This window comes from Olea europaea, chromosome 5 (genome assembly GCF_002742605.1).
Source record: "Olea europaea var. sylvestris chromosome 5, O_europaea_v1, whole genome shotgun sequence".
Classification (NCBI taxonomy): Eukaryota; Viridiplantae; Streptophyta; class Magnoliopsida; order Lamiales; family Oleaceae; genus Olea; species Olea europaea.
In genome coordinates, this window is record NC_036241.1 from 12,935,145 (window position 1) to 12,959,427 (window position 24,283).

The 24,283-nt window shown below is 34.0% G+C and overlaps 1 protein-coding gene across 1 annotated transcript; it reads left to right on the forward strand.

The window, feature by feature from the left end:
• Window positions 1-1,514: 1,514 nt before the first annotated feature.
• LOC111394702 (phosphatidylserine decarboxylase proenzyme 2-like) lies at window positions 1,515-24,283 on the forward strand. Its single transcript, XM_023020646.1, has 21 exons — window positions 1,515-1,959; window positions 2,073-2,152; window positions 4,246-4,270; window positions 5,020-5,079; window positions 5,285-5,353; window positions 6,917-7,006; window positions 7,088-7,138; window positions 7,828-7,911; window positions 12,693-12,784; window positions 14,004-14,159; window positions 14,533-14,617; window positions 14,802-14,913; window positions 15,221-15,321; window positions 17,229-17,276; window positions 18,986-19,132; window positions 20,243-20,338; window positions 20,424-20,498; window positions 20,580-20,672; window positions 23,172-23,258; window positions 23,351-23,401; window positions 23,885-24,283. Exons 1-21 carry the CDS (start codon window positions 1,726-1,728, stop codon window positions 24,026-24,028), a joined length of 1,980 nt encoding a protein of 659 aa, XP_022876414.1. The 5' UTR covers window positions 1,515-1,725; the 3' UTR covers window positions 24,029-24,283.

The following is a 24,283-nucleotide window of genomic DNA, read 5'->3' on the forward strand; positions in this document are numbered from 1 at the left end:
TATATGCTCTGAATCCAAACACGAGAAAATAATAGCAAAATAAATGATTTTGGTGGAACAAATAAAAAATATTTTATTTAAAAAAAAGGTTTAAAAGTAGGGTTATTTTTTGTAACTTTAGTTATGGTCATATTAGTAAATAGAAAAAAATACTTTAAAATGTGATGAACCAAACAAATATCGTAGTGGCAATATAATTAGACTAAAGGAAAATGTTTCGTTATCGGTCCTCCTTTGACTAATGATTACACCATTTTCTAGTCAATTAATTTTTTCTATTATTTTTAAATTGAAATAAAATTTTGCTTCCAAATAATTAGGTCAACCAATTCATATATAAATCCTACTCATATAATTTATACCTGCTATGGCTTGCCCACCATGAGCGAGCTGATGGGGGTGGGCAGCTTGCAAGGCGAACAAGTTGGCTCATGCTCGGCTAGTCCCAAAAGCGAGCTCAAGGCGGCTCGCCTAGCAGGGGCGGACCCACATGGGGTCATGTGGGGTCAAATGACCTCACAAAATTTTAACCCTGTAATTATTTTTATTTTTATTTTTATTTTTATTTTTCTTTTACAATCTACTTTGATGCAATCGTTATGAGATGTCAAATGAAATCAAAATATTGTATTTTTAATATCATTTCGAAGTGCTCATAACCTAGTTTTTCACTCATTAATGGCGTGCAAGTAATCAATTATAGCAAAAGTTATGACATGTCAAAGTAGACCATTTGAAACTAGTATTTTGAGAATTTGATAATATCCTAACTTTAAAAATTCGTCTGCGATCATATTCTATCCAAATCCACAAATCATCTATGTTATATAGAAGCTCGTTTCAAAAACTACATCGTTGTCATATCGAATGATTCAAATGGATATCGAAAATAGTTGAATATGCATCAAACTTATGTCTAAAAAAAGTCTAACTCGTCAATTCTTTTAAACAATTCAATTATTTCATTAGTGTTTATTATTTTTTCATGATAAATTTTTCAATATAATTTATATAATTTCATTTGGAAGTCTTACATGAAATATAACGTAAATTTTTTAGGATCGTTACGGATTAAATGCAATTTGAATTACTTTCGAATTATATTTGCTTGAAATTTGAATTTTATTTACTTCCTGAACTAAACTTGAATTTTATTTCAATTCATTTAATTTCTATATTCAATTTAATTTACTAAATGTTAGCTCAGCATTTGCCAATGAAATTATAAACAAAATTATACAAGTAGCAAAATCTATTTAATAATATTAATAATGATGTAATTATACGATGTTTTCAAAGTGTCAAAATACATATAAATTTATTTTCATTGATATTATGTTATTCATTAAAAAAATTATTTTTAAAATTTTGACCCCACAATACTAAAGGTTAAGATCCGCCCTGCCAAACAACACAAATGTACGGGCCTCGGCGTAATTTTATTTTTTCATGTGGGACTGCCCCTACCGTCAACGAAAAATGTCAGAAGTTTTAATCATTGACGTTTTCACTTTTTGTCCTTATTCTTTGGTCTTTGCACTCAATTTCTGTACTTTGAGAATCTTACAAAGCTTCCATTCTTGACCCCTACTTAACTGCCATCCATTCGAGTCGACTAAAATTTCTCAGAACCCATAAACTACAATTCATAATTCAAGCCATTGTTTCGGATTCTTTATCTGTCTGTGTGTTTCTGCAAGTTTTTGCATCGTGTAGCGAGAAAAAATGGGGCACGGGGCTTCGAAAAATGAAGCCTTTGACGAGTCAAGTGACAGTTCAGGCTCAATGTCATCAAGAATTCATGAACTCCGGCACCGGCTCCACCTCCACCGCCGCCGCCGCCACCATCACCACCACCGTCGTCGCCACGGGAGTGGCTCAAACTCGAAGCCCAATCTCTCCAAACAACTCCTCAAAGAGGAGGACTTTGTGGGCATCGCCCTCCTCCGCCTCATCAGGGTACACCTATGATGTTTTCATATAAGCACACACAGGGAATCAAATTCATGCCAATATCTATAAATTATTGAAGTGGGTTTGCTAGTTAATTTATGTTTTCGTGTTTACTGTAGGCGGAAATGAAATTCAAGGACAAATGGCTTTCTTGTGTTTCGCTAGGGGAACAGACTTTTCGCACTGTTATTTCTGATCAGTTAAGCGTCCGGCGCTTCTACTTTTCGTACTTGTGTACACATATATCTTGTAGGGCCCTGTCAAACTTTTGATTTTACTTCTACAAGAAGATCTTCGTGAATAAGTTATCCAAGGCCAACTAAGACAAAATACTTCTAGAATATTATCTAAACATTTTCAAAAATTATTGGCTTTGCCCTGCCAAATGGACCGTATAGTGTTCTGAGAGAGTGTGCAACTGGATAATAGAATAAGTTATATTGTTCTTAAGCTGGTTAATTCTTGATAGTTTTATGGAGTTTCACTTGAATGCTGTTAACCAAAATACTGGTTACAAGTGCAACATAAAATTGGACAGGTTGCATGGCAATGTGAAATAAGAGAGAGTATTGAAATTAAATGTAATCTCCTATTGGCAATAGCTTGGTATGAAGAAGGGGGCCAATTAGCGTGTATCACACAACATAAAATAAGTTAGAATGAAAGATACAATCGAAAGGGGACCTACTATGAGCAAATTGAAGAATCTGTCTTTTCAGAATGAAGTTAATTATAGCAGATTATTCTGTTCAGTATCGAATAAATATATGTGTATTGAAAATGTTTGTTTTCTTACACTTGGTTTTGGGGTGGCAGATATATATCATCATCATAGTTGTCACCACCATTATTTGATGTGTTATTACTGGGAGATAGATGGAAACATTTAAGTCTTCAAATCCTACTTCATGCATGCACAAGAAGTCATTATGTCATGCTATGTTTGTACATGTATCTTTGTGATCATGCAGTGTTAGACTTTTCTTTGGATGGAAATGGAAACATCACCACCTGTAGCAATGAAGAGACTGATAATTGATAAAGAGAGAAACAGTGAAACATTTTAGATATTATTGTTATTTAAGTTCTTTGTTGAGGATAGTTTCATCTTTTACGTTGTTCAGGATTTTTGTTTTATCTTTATATTTTTGTCTTTTTAATGTTTTTCATATAATTGAATAACTAGCTTTTGTTTTTTGTTTAAATAACAAAAAAGAGAGAGTAACAGTGACTGAAAACTTTATGGTCTGATGTTTATATTGGACTTGTATGGTTTATAAAACTATCATTAATTCGTAATTTCCCAATCGCCTTGTTTATACATTTAAAAAATTACATAACAATTTACATACACGTCCTTAACCCTCTTGAAACTGTGTTTTTCTTCTAGTTTTTCACTTTCATGTCAGTTAGCCCCCATTTGATGGCCATTGTGGTGAGAAAATGATGTTTTGAATTGTGATTTTTTTGAAGAATGTGTGGTTAAAAATTAGGGAAAAGTTTTGGGTTTACGTGCAAAATATTTTCTTATGCAAATGTATGGTTGAAAATGAGTATGAGAATTAATTAATTAAAGAGTTTTGTTTTAGAGGCTTAGTTACATTGCATTTCCCTAACTTTTGGCACCTTTGAATATAATATCTTTTTTTTTTTTTTAAATTAAATTTCATTGTGAACTCTTTTTATCTTTATAGACCAAATACTAGTATTAACTATCATAAACCATCAGTATGGTGATATCTTAATGGCATAATCATCAAGGCAGTTTAGTGGATATTTGTGTACAAACACTATGCTGTGTTAAAGATAATTTTATTAATATTTTCCAAGAATAGGAGCTTGGTTGAAATAAATTTTGATAGGAATTGATTGTCTTTTGGAGGAAAAGTTGGACTGATGTAAAAAAAAAAATAAATTCTTTTGTTTATTTTGTTACTTGTTTCTTATAAAGAATATCTTCCCATAAAATATCCTACTAAGTCTATTCCCATGATAGAGTGCCGTCATCCCCTACCATTTAATTCTTCTTTGATTTTTTTTCCATGCTTTTCTCTGGACATGCAAGAATCGGACTTTTTTTTTTAATATTTAGATATCTGGGACTCATGTTTCTCATAACTAACTGGTTCACTTTGCCAAATTAATTTGCTGCAGGGTCACTATGACAAATGATATTCTTTCCACTGAGATTATACCATGTCAATTATTCTGAAGGCATTGACTATTTTTGCATATGACTTATACATTCTTCCCTAATTCTCATATGTTGATTTTCTTTTGTTTGCTGTGCAGAACTGACAAGCCTGTCTGGAATTCTGTAAGTAAACCCACATTAACTTCACTTGACGCTTGAATTTCTGAGTATTACGTCCAAAACTCTCTCTATCCACTTCAGTGCATATATCATGTTCTATGAGACAAATCTTTGTTTGATAATTATTTCAATTTTCAAGTTTATGATAATGGCAACTATGAAATCCATCGTCAATACCTTATACCTACACATGGTACTGCACGTTGTAGATTTAGGATTTGAGCAAGTAGAGGATGAAAGGAGTATCAAAATTTGAATTTTACTCTATGATCTATATGGCATGAAAGAATTGCCTTGTCTTCTGGAGGACTGAATTGCCCATTTATGATGAACTGTAGGTAGGGGCTCAGCCCTTTCTGGCTTAGAGGGCGTTCCCCAATTTGACATTCTCCAAGAGATTCTTCTAAATGGATATGAGGCAGTCTTTACCTACTGAAAAATTTGTGTGGTGAAGATGTTTAATTTATATTCTGCCACTAATTAAAATGTTTTGGTGATTATATCTTCTGTTACCACATAGGAAACCTGTACTATGTTTTTTCTACTATATTCTTTTGTCAGATAGAGAATATTGAGATACGCCATAGTAATTTCTACATCTTTGCCTCATCATTTTCTTCCATGCTCTTGGATACCTACACAATAACAAAAGTGCCATTTTATTCCTGGTTTCCAGTCAGTGATGGAAGAATTTAGCATATTATTGATTATTTTGGCATACTAATATTAGCAATTGATTTCGTTTTCTACAGGAGAAAAAATTTCTTTTGGATAAAAAGGGGGCACATGTTGCGAGAATATCTGTATTTGAGGTATGTATTTTATCTGCATTTGTTAATGCCAATTTATCATGAACTTTATCTCAATGAGGAGCACATATTCATCATACAAATTTATATTCTATTGTTCTGCTGCTCTTTTATGTTCTTAATATATATAATTCTTGATCGTTTGAGTTTACATGTTCACTTCATTGTATCATAACATACCAACTCATCATATTTGTTGTTGATGTAGACCAATAGATTATCCAAGAACAACCTTATTGGCTATTGTGAGATTGATCTACTTGAATTTTTTACTCAGGTGAGATATGCTGTTTCCAGAGGTATGTTTATGCCTTTTAGTTGTTGGAGTAGATAAACTTATTTAAATATAACGAATAAATGTGTAGGTTATTTGCAGATATGAATGGAAAGATGAACATAATCAAAAGTTTCAATAACAACCTAATATGGTCATGGAGTCTTGTGAAATTTTCTTTTATATATTAAGAAAATAATCAGCAAGACTCAGTTTGGGTTTCCTTCTATGATCTTTCATTTCTTAAAGAAGAATTCTATGGATGAACATGTTACTTTGCTATAGATCCATGCAAAGAGTGCACGGGCATGTGGGACTGATGCTTGGTCTCATTCATTGATCACACAATGGCCTTTTAGTAAAATTTGGCATGGATTGCCGCCACTTTAATGGCTAAAGTTGCAATATTTGTAGTTTTCTTGGAGGTAATGGGTTCCAAAGCAATGATTGGTTCAGCCGTTCAGAAGTAATACTACTCCTCGATTGTTTCATTTCTCTTCAACTTTGAGCCAACTATTTTTTCCTTTATAATTTCTTCACTAGAATGACAATGTTACTTGGTATAGATTTTCACCATTCGCCAAGAACTAACACTAAGAGATTGGTTTGTAACATGATATTTCCGAAATTTTTTCCCTTTTCGTTGTAAAATTTGGAAAACATTAACAAAAAAGCATGTCTTGTAAACCTGTTTCGTATTGCATTTTTTGATAACATTTTTTATAACAAGTGGAAAACATGTGAACACTGAAAAGGTGCTTTGCGAAGTTTTCAAAACAAGCCCAAAGTGCTAAGTAACTTCCAAAAATTCACAAGAACTTATAACTTTAAATATTGAGCTAAGTATATGAACCCTGCCACTAACTAATATTGGTTGGCATTGTATAATCTATCAAATTCTGATAAAATGTGGAGGATACAAGTTGTTTAAGAAGAGAGAGAACTGTTCGTTTTTGAAATTTATATAATAGTTTATGTTCAGTTATTTTCTTGAGCGTGAATAAGGAATGGTCATGTTTGCTGAAGAAGCACAAACATCCTGTTGAATTTCTTAAGCTTTCAGTCTTTTGAGCCATACCCTTGCACAGTGATTTGTTTACTTCTTTTACTCTCTTGCTAACTGGGGATCAATTAATTACTTTCTAAAAGTGAACCAGTGATGTGAATTTAGAAGCTACTTTTAAATTTGAACTATTCAAGCTAACCAAACTAGCAGGGAGATGAAACAATAAAATATCTTAGAAAAAAAGTCAAGTGCACAGAATATTCTTGAGAAAAAAACTAAAGCATTGCTAAGAACTCGATAATTTTCAAGTAAAAATTTGTTCTTTTATTTGTTGCTAACATGCTTTCATCGGAATCTTTTATAGACATTCTGCTTACTTGTGCAAGTTCTTCTTATTTATTAAGTGCTTTAAATACAGATTGTTATTCCACTATACAGAGTAAAAAATAATGGAGTGATCATATAATGTTTTTGCCAGATTTTTTCCGTTAATTTTTCTTGACAAAATTGTGGACAAGATGTTTTATATGTATTTTGATTCAAAAACAATTATTTGGCAGGATTCTGATTTGGAGATGAAGGTTGATCTAAAAGATCCATCAGCTGCTACGGTCGTTGTAGGCAGTATATATCTATCATGTTCAATTGAGGTGCAAATCTGTGTGATGCACTGCTCTTTCTGCTGGTTATCGATACCATCTGTGTGCCTACGTAATATTTAACACTTTCAGGATCCAATAGAAACGGAGAAAAGTTTTGTGAGTCGCATCTTGTCTATAGTGGTATGTTATAACTTTCATCTTCTTTTCGGATACTGGCATTCGGTATATCTTTTACCCTAGATCATTGCAATAGTTGAAGCCGTTGTATTTAAAATGAAAGCACTTTGGTGTTGCACAAAGAGGATAACTGTGTTGCTTGAAGGACATTTTTATAGTCTAACATTTAGCTGGTTGATTCGTATCAGTTTAAAATCATATACTGTTTGGATTTTTTTTTTCCATGCACGTGTCTATTTAATATGGTTCATCGATCAAACTTGTCGAGGTAATCTCTATGTTCAAAGAAATGGGCAGTTTTATCCATGCATATCAAAGTAAAAGAAAAATCCAAAATCTTCTTTTGCAAGCCATGCATATCAAGGGAAAAGAAAATGAATGATCCTCATTCAATTTTTTTTTTTTTATCCAGATCACAGTCTTTATATGAAACCTTCGAATAAAAGTAACAGTTAAAAGTCATAATTTTGTCTTGTGATGGAATTTGTTATGGTGGTACATTTTGGAAAATGTAATTCTATTTACTCAATGTTAAACAAAGGGCAATGTGCCTACTTAATGCTGATAAAGTAATCTTTGGACTTTCACTTTATCTTACGATGAAAAGATTATAGCCATATACCTTCTTTGCATAGTTATCACTTTGTTTGTGGTCTTATAATGGCATCTCATATATCCTTTTCTTTATACAGGACTACAATGAAGACGGGAACCTTTCGTTTGCTGAGTTCTCAGACTTAATTGATGCATTCGGCAATCAACTGGCGGCTAATAAGGTTCACATTTCAAATGCACTTTGTGCAGCAATAATTGATTGACTTTTCTCATGCCTAGTCCATGTAATATTAGTATTACTAGATTTGGATCTACCCTGCAAATCACATCCCAGGGTATGAATTCTGTGAATTGCCCATTATATTTGTAATATATCTCTGGAATATTATCAACTTCTACGATTTATGGTGGAATATGAAATAGCTGCTTTAGAGTGTTATAAGATTGTATGCTAGGAATCTTTACTTATTTAATAAATTAATATATGGTAGGTGCATAAATCTAGGATTATTTCCTAATTGGAAATAACCTCCGTATGTATGTAACCCATTTATAAATTAATGAGATATGTTTTTCTTCCCAAATCAACATGGTATCAGAGATCTAAAATACTTTTCTCGTACTTGTGATCGTCTTCTTGTTTCCGACACTTCCTGGCTGTTTGTAGTTGGCGGTTGGATCATAGTGGTCGGTGGGCTTAGTTGGACCATTGTTCATCAGAGTTGAAGTCGTCTGTGATCGCATCTCATCTCTACAGCGTTGTCTGAGTCACCCATAGTAATGTCGCAGATTGTTGGTGCCATTTGAGGATCTGGGTCTACAATTTTCAACATCTTCAAGGTTGATTCTGGTCGACGAAGGTTGTTTCGGCGCCGTCAATAGTCGCCGGTCACACTTCCAGCGTCGTTGAGCTCCTCTTGTGGACGATTTGGGCTTTACATATTTTATCTGGTTGCTCGTATTCCTTCTCTGTTGTTGGGCTACACTTAAGTGGGTAATTGGTTTTTGTTTGGGCTTACCTTTCGGTTTCCTAGAGTGGGGCCTAATTACTTGAATTGCTTTGGTTATTGGGCTCACTATTAATTGGTGGATTTTCTAGAGTTTGGTTTTTTTTGGCCTAATCTAGGCATTTTGGTGAGTTGGGTCTTTGACAGTAAATTTCCATTAGTTTGGGCTATTTCTTTTGGTTCTAAGCGGGTCAGTTTTATTTTTCTTTTTAGTTGAACTGTTTACCTTGTTTGGGCTGCATCTTGATTGAGCGTTCAATATTGTTGGGCTTATACTATTATTAAGTTACTTTGGAGTTTATTTGGCTACTTCCTTTTATATTTTTTTTGGTAATCTATTAATCATGACTGAAAGTGATAAGAAAATGATGAATAAAATCTCTAGTGGCGATCCTTGTGGTTGTTATTATTGTGGAGAGCAAGGACGTGAAAAGGAACTATTGGAAATTGAATGGCAAACCAGCAAAGAACACAAGTCAGAAACCTGTGAGGAAGTTTGCCAATGCTGCCACTCAGGATGGTTTTTTATCTACACTTCCATCTCAACATCAAATTACCATTCTAGTAGATGAATATGCTCGCCTTACACAATTTTACGCTTCTCAACAGCTTGTTCCACCTTCCGCTTCCGCTACAACTTTAGCCAATACAGGTAATTCTATAGCATGAATTGGGTCATTGATTCTAGTGCCACAAATCATGTGATTAGGAATACAGGTATACTTTCGTCATTTCAGTATTCTTCTAAATTATTATGTGTCACTTTAGCTAATGGCTCTACAACTCCTATAGTTGGATGTGGCACTGCACATCCAACAAACTCTCTACCATTGTCTTCTGTTTTATGTTTATATCAGTTTTCTTTCGACCTTTTATCTCTGAGTCAAATTACTAAATCCCTTAATTGTAGTGTTCTTTTCTTTCCTACCCATTGCATTTTCCAGGATCTTAAGACTAACAGATTATTGGTAGAGGGCGTGAGCTTAATGACTTGTATATGCTAGACTCTTTTCCTACACAGGTGCCAAGGTTGATTGCATGCACTAGTACTTCTTCTCTTCTGCAGCTCCATTGTTGTTTCGATCATCCCTCCCTGTTTTGAAGAAATTATGCCCTAGTCTTAGTGAGGCGTCTCAATTATATTGTGAATCGTATCAATTAACAAAACACCATGGGGTGCTATATTTCCCTAAATTGAATAAATGCGCTGCGTCCCTTTTCGATCTAATATACTCTGATGTTTGGGGTCCCTGTCCTGTTTTATCTAAGACCGGGTTTCGCTATTTTATTACATTTGAGGATGATTATTCTCGAGTTACTTGGTTATATCTTATGAAAAATCGTTCTGAACTGTTCTCAATTTTTTGTGCCTTTTGTGCTGAGATTAAAACTCAATTTGATAAATCTGTCCGTATCTTAAGGAGTGATAATGCTAAAGAATATTTCTCCTTCACATTTACTTCCTTTCTGTCACAAAATAGCATTCTTCATCAATCTTCATGTATCGTTGCTTCGCAACGAAAAAAAAAGGATCGTCATTTATTAGAAGTTGCACGAGCTCTCCTTTTTCATATGAAAGTTCCAAAAGGATTTTGGGCATATGCAGTCTCTACTGCATGTTACTTAATCAATTGTATGCCTTCCTCTGTCTTAGAAAGTAAGATCCCTTATTCCATTCTATTTCCATCTCAAACTTTATTTTCTCTTTATTCTAGAATATTTGGATATACTTGCTGTGTCTAAGATGTGAGACCTCAACTTTTCAAGCTTGATCCTAGATCCCTTAAGTGTATATTTTTGGGCTATTCTCGACATCAAAAAGGTTATCGATATTTTTCTCCTTTAGGACGATACTTAGTGTCTGCTCATGTTACCTTTTTCGAGTCCACACCTTTTTCTAATACTACTGTGCCTTCAGCTCCATCTTCTATTGAGTCTGAGGATGATTTCCTTACGTTGTGACTACACCTGTGGTACTAGTATCTTCTCGCCCTCCTATTCAAAGTGTTTACACTCATCGTTTGCAGCAATCTCCGGTGACACCTATTACTGACCATAACTTGTAGCCTCTACCTACTGCTTCGCCTCAAGATTCATTGTCCCCTCCTGATCCTACTCTTGATCTTTCCATTGCTCTCCGAAAAGGTAATATGGTCATGTATTTATCTTATCTCTTCTTTTGTTTCTTACCATGCTTTATCACCATCTTCCAAGTCCTTCATTGCTTCCTTGAAGCATGTGTCCGTACCAAAATCTATTTTTGAGGCTTTGTCCCATAGTGGCTGGCAAGCAGCCATGCAAGAAGAAATGATAGCACTGTAACACAATCACACATGGGACTTGGTTCCAATAACCCTCAATAAACAGGTAATCGGGTGCAAATTGGTGTTTGCTGTCAAGAACTAATGGATCTGTTGGTCGGTTGAAAGCTCGTTTGGTTGCTAAGGGATATGCTCAAACTTATGGTGTGGATTACTCTGAGACTTTCTCTCCTGTTGCTAAGCTAGCCTCTGTTCGGTTATTCATTTCTCTTGCTGCTACCTATTATTGGCCGTTTCACCAATTGAATGTTAAACATGCATTCCTCCATGATGATTTGCTTGAAGAAGTTTACATGGAGCAACCACCCGGGTTTGTTGCTTAGGGAGAGTCAGGGAAGGTATGCAAACTACAAAAGTCATTGTATGGTCTGAAACAATCACCTCGTGCTTGGTTTGGAAGATTTAGTGAGATTGTGACAGAATTTGGCTTGCAAAGAAGTGCATTTGATCACTCAGTATTCTTTAAACAATCTACAGCTGGATGTATTTTGTTAGTGGTATATGTTGATGATATTGTGATTACTAGTAGTGATAGCAGTGACATAAGTATGATGAAGGCTTTCTTAGGCACAAGGTTTCAGACAAAGGAGTTAGGTCCTTTGAAATAATTTTTGGGGATAGAGATCTTTCGAAGTGGTAAATAAATTTTTCTGTCTCAAAGGAAATATGCTCTAGACTTATTGGATGATATAGGATTAGATGAAACAAAACCTAGTGATGCCCCCATGATACCAAATGTGAAACTCGGAGCAAAAGATGGAGATCTGTTTGTTGATGCTGACAAGTACACAGTTTATGTCATCTCTTAGAACCTCACATTGGGGTGCTGTTACTCATATATTAAAATATGTTAAAGGAGCTCCAGGACGTAGGATTCTTTATAAAGATCATGGTCATTGTAGAGTTGAGGGTTTCTTAGATACTGACTGGGCATGTTCTCCTGTAGATAGGCGCTCTACTACAGGGTATTGTGTTTTCGTTGGAGGAAATCTAGTTTCTTGGAAAAGTAAGAAACAAATTGTTGCAGCTAGATCAAGTGCAGAATCTGAATCTTGGGCTATGGCACAGGTGACTTGTGAACTTATGTGACTATATCATTTACTTGAAGAGATTGACGTTGATCAGTCCCAATCTACAAACTTGTAGTGTGATAATTAAGCAGCTATTTACATTGCCACTAATCCAGTATTTCATGAGAGAACAAAGTACATAAAGGCAGATTGTCATTTTGTTCGTGAAAATCTACAACAAAGATTGATTTCAACTAAGCATGTTAAAACAGGAGATCAATTAGCTGATGTGTTCACTAAGGCCTTAGCTAGGAATCAAGTAAACTATATTTGTAACAAGCTGGAGCATAATAATTGATATTTATGCTCCAGCTTGAGGGGGAGTGTTATGAGATTATATACTAGGAATCTTTACTTATTTAATAAATTAATATATGGTTGGTGCATAAATCTAGGATTATTTCCTAATTGGAAATAACCTCCATATGTATATATGTAACCCATTTATGAATCAATGAGATATGTTATTCTTCCCAAATCAACACAGAGGATTATGAGATACAATAACTGAATCCTGAATCCATCTCACATTCGTAGTATAATTGCAGATTTTGCCTCTTTTCCTATTCGTTTTTCTTACAAAACAATTTATAATTTTTACTAGAAAGAGGAGCTTTTCAAAGCAGCTGATGAGGACGGGAATGGTGTTGTAAGCATGGATGAGTTGGCTATGCTTTTGGTTGTTCAACAAGAGAAGTATGGCTCTCAAACATTTTACTTGAGGCTTGATTATAATGTATACATTTTTCTTATTTACAGTTTGTTCTACTTTCCAGTACTACTCCACATAACTAGGTTTTCTATGTCTTAGCAGTCTTTCTGATTTAATTCTGCTAGGGTCTTCTGAGGTTTATTTTCACACACACACACACACACATACGTGAAGTTTATGTTTTCTGTTTTTGTATATATTTTATGTAATTCAAAATTATAACTCATAATATTCTCAGCTTTAGCTCAAGTATGCTCTAGCTATATCGTGCTTGGCTTGAAGAATTTACTTCTTGCAAAGCTTTGAGGCTGATTTAAAGCCTCTCTTTAACTAAAATGATATTCTATTTATTGTATATTAGTTGTAAACATTTATATCATAGTGATGACCAGAATTCATATGACGATGTCGACATCAGAAGTCCCTTTTCCTTGCTATAACCATTGTCCAAATGTTTAAATGATGGAAAAATACCTAAAAAAATGATTAGCAATAAAAGATTCATATTGTTGACAAATTTATGGAAATTTTCTGTATATTTCTGAATAGAAAAAGTATACAAAATGTATAGACATATGATTACATAAACCTAAATTTTGTTACCACCACTTATCCTATTTTAAAAGTAGGATAATGATTACAACAAAGGATGAAATAGTTTGTCCCTAATTTCTACGACTGACAATTTATCTCTTAAATTACAAGATTCCTAAATTACATAGTTCTATTCCCTACGTATATTATGGTGGTACTGCTTTAAGTAACCATGGTATCTTATTTTACATAGTTTGAAAATGCTCAGATACATTTGTACTTGCATATACCTCTCACTGGAAGTACTAAGTGTCTCACATTGGAACATGTGCCCTGGAGAACTTCACTGAACATTTAATCCTCAAGATCCTTCTTCATTTCCTCATCCCAGCCTGAGCCCTTTGTCTTTTTAGTTCTTGAAGCTGAAAGGTATCTGTAGACCCAGTTGATGAAAAATATGAATATAAGCCAAAATTTTAGTTAGCTAGTGTCCTTTACTATATATCTGAGGTTCTGTTACAGATACTTTTGACCTGCAAGATATCCACCACGCCCTTAAGGGAATAAGTTGTGTACAGGACTTGAAATGTTTTACTGATACGATAAATTAATCTCATCACTAAGAAAATTTTTCACCATGCTTACATATTTTGTCCTTTTTTGTTGCAGGGATCCACTTATCAATTGTTGTCCCGTCTGTGGTGAAATTCTTGAAGTTCCAGATAGGTTGAATACCATGATACATTTGACCCTTTGTTTTGATGAAGGAACTGGAAACCAGGTTATGACAGGAGGATTCTTGACTGATAAGCAGGCTTCAAATGGGTGAGGCCTGTGCTGTCCTTGAAATAATAACTAGTTTACCTTACATAGAACTAGGATAATTAAGATACATAGAAAGAAGTTAATTGGGGAAAAAAAGGAGAGAAATGAAGAAGACGAGAGAAGTTGTCAGAGTAAAGAAATGAGATCCAAGAAAAGGCAACAGGATACAACTCCCATAATTCTGCCCCATTCTTATCAACTGGTAAACACGAATTTTAAGAATATGCTTCCTCCTTATAAACTAATCTAGATAATTATAATTATATGCACAGACATAATTTTATTTCCAATGTTAAAAAAAATGTATCTACCCTCTTAGATTATTCATTTTGTAATTTTCATTATGTTATTCTAAGATCAAATAGCTCAACAGGTGGATGTTTAAAGTAAGTGAATGGGCTCATTTTTCATCATATGAAGTTGGATTGAGATCTGGATCAGGTGCTTCGCATATTTTGGTATGCTCTCTTTGCTTCAGTGTCTTCTATTCCTGGATATGCATGTGTTTGAACAGAGGGAATCCTCTGTAGTGTTTATGACCTCTGTTATTGAAATTCTTTCTCATTGTTTCTTTACTTCTATTCTTGAAGTTTCTGAGCTCTTTCATAACACTTCGATGCTGCACACTCTTTTGACATGTAGGTTTTTGATCGGAGAACAAAGAGATTAGTGGAGGAAATAATTGATGCCAAGATTATTCTGTCAATGAGAGCCATATATCAATCTAAACTAGGGCTTGGCCTTATGGATAAAAGTATGGTTTTTAACCTATCAATGTTTCATAGGCCAATCTAAGGGAAAACATTGAGTTATATGTGAATGTTGTCATCGCTCTCTTTCATGCATCTATCAGTTTCTGGTTGGGTTTCATGTGATGCTTCCATCAATTATAGGAACTTCAGTCAGTAAAGATATGAAATGCTGATTATTTTTCTTGCAAAGTACATGCCTACTTTGTTAATACAGTGTGTATATATATATATATATACACACACACACACACACACACACACACACACATACACACATCCTTGATTATGAGCAATCCAATTTGGATGCAGGGGCAAAGGAACTGTTGCATAGTATCTCAGAAAAGCAGGGCAGGAAAATGGATTCAGTCAAATCTGCTAAAGACATACCGAAATTTGTTGATATGTTTAAGGCATGATGAACTCTTGGCATAAATACAATTATCTTATTAATCCGTTGTGTTTTTAGTTTATCGAACTGTTTTACCCTTGGAGTTTGAGTTCTTCTACAACATGGCTTATGCGAATAGCTTGTATGTTTTGCTTATTTTATGTACATTGAAGTCAACTATGATGCAAGAAAAGGTAACTGGCCTAATTTTGTTTACTGTAGCATGCTTTCTCTGTTTACTGTAGTTGTGAGGTTACAAAACAAGCTTTCTTGTTATATTTTGGTTTTTCCATTTACATGCATCACTGTAGTCGAGAGAGGCTGTGAACAATTTGGTGGTGAGATTAGTTAGAGTGCTATTAAACAGACAATTTTTATTTGTTCAAAGTTTGTTGTTATTTATTTTGGCACCTCGTCCTCATTTAAGTGCTGGTACCACTTCTATTTGTTTCTCTATATTCTTTGTCCCATATGACTAGTAATAAGATAAGGGACTATGGCTTAACATGGAAAGTTGTCTAGTACTGGTGATATCAACATTGGATATCGCAAAACTTTCCGGCATTCGTTTAAAAAGATTTCACAACTCAAACAGACCTAGATAATAGCTAAACCATTTAATTAGTACTTTTAATGCAATGATACAAGACTTGGACATAAAGTTATAGGTGAATATCAAATTAATCAGGAATTCAAACATAACATTCTGCAAGTTAAATTATGATTGAAATGGCAGTCTCTGATGACCAGATTTTCCTGTCTTATCTTCAACCATTCTTAAAACTTTGAACACAATGTTGAGATATAACAGATTTGATGGATCAGTTATGGTAGATTTAGTGTGAATATGGTAGATTTAGTGATTCTAGTTAATCTGCTGTTTTTGGTAAACTAGATTTGTATAATATCAATTATTCTTCCTTCTGTTATTGTATAATATAGATATGACAACTGTCTATTTTCCTTATTAATTTCTCAACTACAATATCAATTTTTTCAGTTATCTTTAATGTATAAACAAGTAAAGAGAAGTTTGCTGGTGTGTGCATGCATATATTCATTTGCTGGCCCTGTTGTCTTCTAATGTATTTAGGCACTTATACCGTGAGAAAAGCAAATTTATTCATGATTTTTCCGTTGTGTAGCCCAATCCATATCCTGCAGAAAACAAGGAATCGTTGGCTTGATAAACCTGTAGTTTCTGATAAGAGTTAGCGATGAAGATTGTGTCAAAATCATTCATTTTGCTAAAGCAGTTAAATGTTTAAGTTTTTCTAGTACTCTTTTTCAGTTAGCAAGAGTGGTGTATGGATAGGCTAATGATAAAACCTTCATCTGTCCTACTCCATGTGAATTTTGCTGAAGGTATTCATCTAGAGCTAACTCTGAACTTAAGATAGATATTTTATAATTCCTTTAGGATTGTGATTTAAGGAGTTCTGATGCATTTACTTATGGTTTCAGACAATCACAGGACTTTCATTCTCTTATTTTAGCCTCTAGGTATTAATAATAACTTATAAAATGGATAGAAGGATTGATCATCTGGAAACATGTGGTAAAATTAACTGATCCAGACAATTGTGCAGTTGAATTAACTATTAAACCCAACAAATTGGATTCACTAAAGAGACAATCCGATTGATTTTTCTCTTGAGGTGTTACAAAAAATATTTACACAGTAGAATTGCAGTCACATGGGCTCCTGTACTTCAGTTCATATAGATTGTACACGAATCTATATGTACAGTATTATCTTCCTTTTGCGGTCTGATCTTGGGATAATTGTTTTATATTGATCTATATGCCTTATTGTATGCTTAAATTTGTTTCTCAGAATTCCTTTTCTACATACTTGCGATGTAAGTAGATTTCCTGGAAAGTAGTATTTTTCCCCCCTCCTAATCTGGTGCCTTGATCATGTTGCAGGATCAAATCAATTTATCTGAAGTCAAATACCCTTTAGAGCATTTTAAGGTAGGTCAAGAGTTTGAGACAAATCATCATTGCTTGAATGGTTGACGTAATGAAGTATTGCTCGAATATTCACTTCTTCAACCACATTGCGTGAAACTGATTACAACTGACATCTTTGTCTAGTTTCTGCTTAAATAACGGAATATCTTGTTTTAATGTTGTATTGTAGTTATTGATGCTAGTAACTTGACCAATCACTGATGATCACACATAAGAAATTTACCTTCTCGGAAATAACTCCCAAGAGTTATTCCATTTAAGGGTTCAAAACCACCAATTACAAGTTTAGCTTTCATATAGACTAGAAAAAATATATTCTATAATTATGTCCTTGTTTGAGCCCCATTTTTCTATCAAAATACATTTTTAAACAGTGATTTGACCTCATTTTAATCATACATTCTTCAATAAAATAATATTAGACGCAAATCCAAAACTTTTCCTTATTTTTTAGCCACACGTTCTTCATCATAACACTATTACAAAATGTCTTATTGTGAAAAGAATGGGGCTCAAGCAACCCCTATATCAATTGTATTCAGTTGCTGTACTCTATGTGAGAAAGAAGCAGGTACAAACTTGGAAAAAAGATTCAGTTGAATGTACTCATAGAAAATGGAAAAGGAGAAGAAAGAAGAAGAGTATTGTGCCCATCCACTTATTGTTTAACCTTTCTTTTAGTTTACTTGGGAATAAAATGAAGCAAAAGGCAAAGATAGCTAAATTTTTTTCCCCAATTATGTGACCTAGTAAGTATGCTCATTTTTCTCTACTGAACTAACTGAATAGCTGTTCCAGCTTCATTTAAAAATCAGCATATGATTTATATGAACTTGGTATCTGGTGATCTCTGTGCTTTAGAATTTTCATGCTTTATGAGTCCTTTTTAGTTGTGGTTAATGACATCTCTTCGTACTAAAAATGCTGTTTAAGAAAGTAACAAAAGACTAGAATATTAAACAAAAAATTAATCTAACAGGACTGAACAGCAGTAGTAGGAAAGGTGTTTTTACTGCTGCTATTATCTCATCTTGCTTTTCCTCTTGTTGGAGATTTTTTCTTTCTTCCGGATGATTACCTAATTTGTTATTATTGAGTTCCTAAGATGATGCAGTTCTGGTATACAACTCAGATACCAAACTGGAAGCTATGAAAAGAAAGAAAATGAAAGCAACCAAATGTAATGGGTGTATACCTTAGAGGGTGAAAATTCTCCAGCAATGTCAACATTCCGGATAAAATAAGCTCACTCTTTTTGGTTTGGAGCTTCAACTTTGACACTATAAGAAACCAATCTTTCCTTAGAAACAAATTTTGGTTATTTATCTTATAGCATAATAAAAGGCCCCGTAAAATTTGTATGGCTTGGTTTATAACCTTTGGTGTTGATCTCTTCATGGGAGGAGAAGAGGAAGCGTTACTTGTGTGACAACTCTATCTGGTTACTTCAGTATAAACCGGTGAAACAAATTTGAGTCTTCTGTTGTAGGGAGAAGCCTCTGTTCCTTTGTCACATTTGAGTTTTATTGTCATACTCCAAACACCATTTGGATACCTTCTGTCTATGTGGATTGCATCCCCTCACTTTGATGCTAGTTATGATTACAAAAATTTACTCACTGAGGAGGTTGATATCAGTTTCGTCTTTATGTTTATTTTACTTTTAACTGTATTCTGTAGTTTTGAACTCGTACATTTTCTGTATGCAGACATTTAATGAATTTTTCATAAGAGAGTTAAAACCTGGTGCAAGAACAATTGCCTGCATGGAGCGTGATGATGTTGCTGTGTGTGCTGCCGATTGCCGGCTGATGGCTTTTAAAACTGCTACAGATAGTCTAAGATTTTGGATCAAGGTATAAGCAACTTCTCTGTTAAAATGATCTTGAAGAGAAGCACAACTTTCCACTTTTGTGAACTTGTAGCTATTATTTTTGTTGATGGATGGGTAAAAAGTTAGATTGCTTGCAATAGCTTTGGCTTGAAATCATCGTCTACTTGTTTCTTGTGATGTCTATAATTTCTAAAGAAATAATATTGGGCTGGGGAATGGGATAACGGGGAATAACGACTCGAACAGCAGATATACATACAAGATTCCTGTTTGTGTGAGTTCCTCAGCATATGCTTTGGAAGGTTTGTTTGCAAATTTTAAAATCATTTCAATCAGTAAATTTCTAAAGTTTAGGATCTAGGTACTCGCCCATTCTTCTACTTTGTTTTGTCATATTTTAATACCATTCATTTGAAAACCTGAAAGGAGTCAAGGGAGTAACAATCATCATCATTCTCTTTATCAACTTAATTGCATTGCTAAGGTTAGGAAAGCATTTTTACATACATTAAAGGACTTCTTCTAGTTTTTAAGTGTGTTTGCCTCAATGTGTGAGAAGCGTTGGTTAAAAATAATGTGGTCCTGAAATTTTTCTTGCATGTGCTCCTTGTCCTCCCCTGGCCTCTTTTTATTTCTTGGAATTCTTACGTCTGCAGCGTTGCAATCTATTAGTTTCATTATTTAGCAATTCAACATTAAAATTGCCCCATGGATATGGCACCAGGCAAATGCTCAGAACTCTCTCTTTGTGTTGTGTGTTTCTGCTTGTGTGCATGATTTCTTGAACAAGTCTTGTGCTGCAGCAATGGTTTAGCAATATGCTCTATCAGAGAAGTCATACAAGAACTTTTGAGCATCTTAGGTGCTAACAGATGATGCACTAAATATTTCTAGACAGGACATAAACATGTGCCCTATTAATTATAGTCTCCCATGCTTTGTCCTCTGTGTAATGATTTACTTCTCTAAAAACAATTTGTAGTACATCCCTCACTGCTTGTCCATTGCTGGAGAAAATTGGCAAAATGGAGAATGCATTAACCGTTATTTGGAAAGCTTGTCTTCACCACTTTACATATATATTTTCATGGTGCCTATCATCTTATCCTTACCATCTGCTGTGTCACATTAGGGGCGCAAGTTTTCTATCCAAGGTCTTTTAGGTACAGAAGTGTGCTCCAGCTCGTTTCTTGATGGCACTTTAGTGATATTTCGGTTGGCACCACAGGTTCTTGCTTGTCAATTTCTTATTGTTCATGAAAATATGTAGGGTTCCTTATTCTGTTGAAGTGAATATATGTAAATATTGGCAGGATTACCATCGTTTCCATTTTCCTGTTTCTGGAACTATTGAGAAATTTGTGGATATTCCTGGATGCTTATACACGGTATGCTCAGATGTATACCTTCTTACCTTCTTTGTTTTATCTTTGAGTTGTCCTCATTTCAGTTATCTTTACGACTTCAAGGTGAACCCTATTGCCGTGAATAGCAAGTATTGTAATGTGTTCACTGAGAATAAACGTGTTGCCGCTCTCATTTCAACAGCAGATTTTGGAAAGGTTTGTCATTTCAAACACTTTCCCCGAGATTTCTTAGTTGTGGTAGAAATTAATTTGTATCTAAAAAGTGATTTCCATCTTTGAGATTCTTTGTCCCGCTACATTTCTAATCATTTCTCTTTGATATAAGTGCCTTTTTTGTCATCAAGACTTTAGATGATTATTATTCCGACAGTTCCTGAGTAAATATCATATATTTGTCAGCAATATCCTTCAGCATCTAGGATTCCTAGTCACTTGTTGTCGATTTTATATCTCGCAAGTGCACAGATCGTAACAAGTAATAAAGTAGACTTTTGAGTTCGGATTATCGTTCCCACGAGGACTATTATTACTTAATCTAATATTTCTAACTCCTATTTGATGAAACAAAGAAAGAATTATATGTTGTGATTCTTAGTCTAATTATTTGAAAATATGTGAATGCACATTTAAATTTCAATGTAGCATGGATATTAGGGCGGAACAATTTCACATATTGGTCACCTTTAAGTCTTAAATCAAGATTCAAAATTGCATGTAGAGTTCGATTGAATTCTTCTATTGTATTCAATTTACCTCTCTTAAGTTTTTTCATTGAGCCTATTTAACTAATTTAATCCCATATTTCTATGCGAATCAACCTTAGTTAAACGAAACATTGGTTGTAAGAATTCATATATGATTGCAATATTCAGTATAGGTATCTCTACACGTTATACTGATTTATCAGATTTTATTGTATGGTTTAAATCTTAAACTCACCTCTCGATTCATAAAATATTTAGAAATCATCAAATTAATGATCAAGTAATTTAGCATATTAAACTTATAGCAAAATCAATACATGAAAGATAAAAGAACAAAAATTTTAAATAACAGACATAAAGGGTCTCAATAAGTTATATATTTTGCCCTAATATTAATTTAGCTATTCAGTATAATGGAAGAAAAACAAATAACAATTATGCAGTACATCACCAGGTTTTAAATTGAGATGTAGAGAAATTAATGAATGTTGCACCAAGTTCCTTTTCTCGTTCTAAATCTTAATTTCAACTCCTTTGAATTGTTGTTTTTCACCTTTTCAATTTGCTCTCTAATTCTTTAGGTGTATTCTCTTTTTCTCAATGTGTGAAATTCCCTTCAAAAGTGTGAAAAACTTGTATTTATAGTTGCTCCCTCATTTATATTGAAAGTAGGATTTTTATGGACTTCAAACGGGTCAAGACACGCCCTATATGTTCCCAGGCGACGCCTCAACGACGTAGGAGTAGCACTGCGGCTTTGTTTTGGTGGCGCCTCGACGTCACGGGATGCCACCTTTTGGGTGAAAATCAAACTGCACTTCCTTTAGTTTTTTTATTATAACTTTCAATCCCGATATCCGATTAAAGCGACTCAAGTTGGATTGTAAAGATAACTCAAAGAGCTACAATTTTATAAGCAGTAGCTCTTTTCCAATTCGAATGTTTACTAGGCCAAAAATAGGTCTCAATCTCCTGTTGAAAATCTGGAACATCCTTATGCGGTTGAAAATTGATTTGTGAAAATATTTTGATCATATTTCATTCATTTTGACTTCTAATTGCATCCAATTGACCTCTAACATTCTCGAATCTTCACCATGAAGTTCGACACAATTTCTGAGTATTTACACTTTAGTTCTCAAACTTTGGATCTTGCCCCCCTTTTTGTCAATTTTCACTTCTTTCTTTCAATTCCACTTCCATTCATCGAGTTTCACCTAATAAATAAAATATAAAATAAATTAGACTATAAGTGTTCAACAAAAAAACTATTAAATGTCTATATTTTTTGGTCCAAATAAGTTTATAAAATACACCTATCATGACTCTCATGATGAAGGCTGATTTTCTCTACTTTGACCCCTCGTCCCAATAAATCTGAGATAGGATCCTGAAATCAGGTGACGAGTCGGATTGTTTATGTAGGAAGCACAATATGTTAATAATAACTTCCTCTGAAATTTCTGTCACAAGTGCTAGTTTTCTATCGTAGCTTCCACTTTTAGTTGGAATACACTCTGGGTATTCTTTTAATCATGGACTATGTATACTTAAATGATTTGCCTATATTTTTAGCACGTCATGACAATCCTCTTAAGTGATTCACCAAGTCCATGCCTTCAACTTAAATGATACGCCAAGTGTATGAATTTTACCATGGGAAAATTTAGAATTCTTAGACATGAAATCAGATATTGATTTCTTTCATAGTTTTGGATTTCGTAAACCTGATGATGAAAGGATAATCATTTATGAGACCTTTTCTCTTTTTTCATCTCTCACACTTGATGGGCTGAACTTATGCAGTTGATTGCATATTTAAACATATGTAAGCTATGTTTCCCAGTCAAAACAATTAAATGGTTTTCACCTGTGTTTCATGCTTCTAAATATCAAACTCTGTTAACCGTTCAAATGTTACTGTCTGTACAGAAATTAAAAATACACTATCCATGATAGGTAACGAAGTGTTTTTAAAAAATGAGTGCAGGTGGCGTGTGTTGCTATTGGAGCAACTATGGTTGGCAGCATAACTTTCTCTAGAAAGGAGGGTGATTATGGGAAGAAAGGAGATGAGGTTTACATTAAATAATTTTAACTGTTTTAATTAACTAATACTTGCACATTATAACTTTAAGTGCGTTTCACTTTAATCAATTTAATTTGCAGCTTGGTTATTTCTCATTTGGTGGAAGTACTGTGATTTGCGTTTTTGAAAAGGTTAGTATTTATACTTGTCTCATTTGGTGGAAGTACTGTGATTTGCGTTTTTGAAAAGGTTAGTATTTATACTTGTCGATCCAAAAAATCTATTTCTTTTCCAGACTATTTCTTGAAGATACAGAGGCACCGCTTGGTGATTTGGAGGGTGACAAGGCTTACGCTACCTAAATATCTAATCTCTTAGATTTCAGGAAGATAATTTTACAGAAATGATGATGAAGTCTTTCTTTTGCCACAACCTGAGTTTGCCCATTCGCATGCTAGTTGGTTATATTTTCTTTGTAATTTAGTCAAATGTGAAAGAACATCGACGAGCCAAAGCCTTCACAATTGATTTATTTTGTCGATTCCCCAAGAAGTTTTGTTAGTTCATTGAGTAAAAGTCTCGTTTAAAATGGATTGCCAGCATGTTTATACTGAAATATAATGATTTGCTTGATAACTGTTAAAGCTATGTCCAAATTTGTTGAAATTTGGCAGGATACAATCAAGATAGACGACGATCTCTTGGAAAACAGTGCAAGATCACTTGAAACCTTAGTTTCTGTTGGAATGAGACTTGGCATCTCCACGAAGAAACCATCTGATAGCAAGTTGCCAAACATCGAAAAAATCATACTATAGAGGAATTGAACGTGCAGCAAATTCTACAGACAAAAAGTTATATCATTGCTTTAATTATAACGGTAGAGGCACTGTCAATTGTCACCATTATCCAGTGAAAGCAACTGGTGTCTCTAAAGTCTCTTAGTCGTTTCACAGTCACTGTAAGAGAGGTAGCCATCATGTATACATACATTGGGATGTGAATCATAAAAATTCTGTCACTCATGGTTCTTATTTTCTGCATCGGTCATCAATGAAGGCTTTCTTAAAATA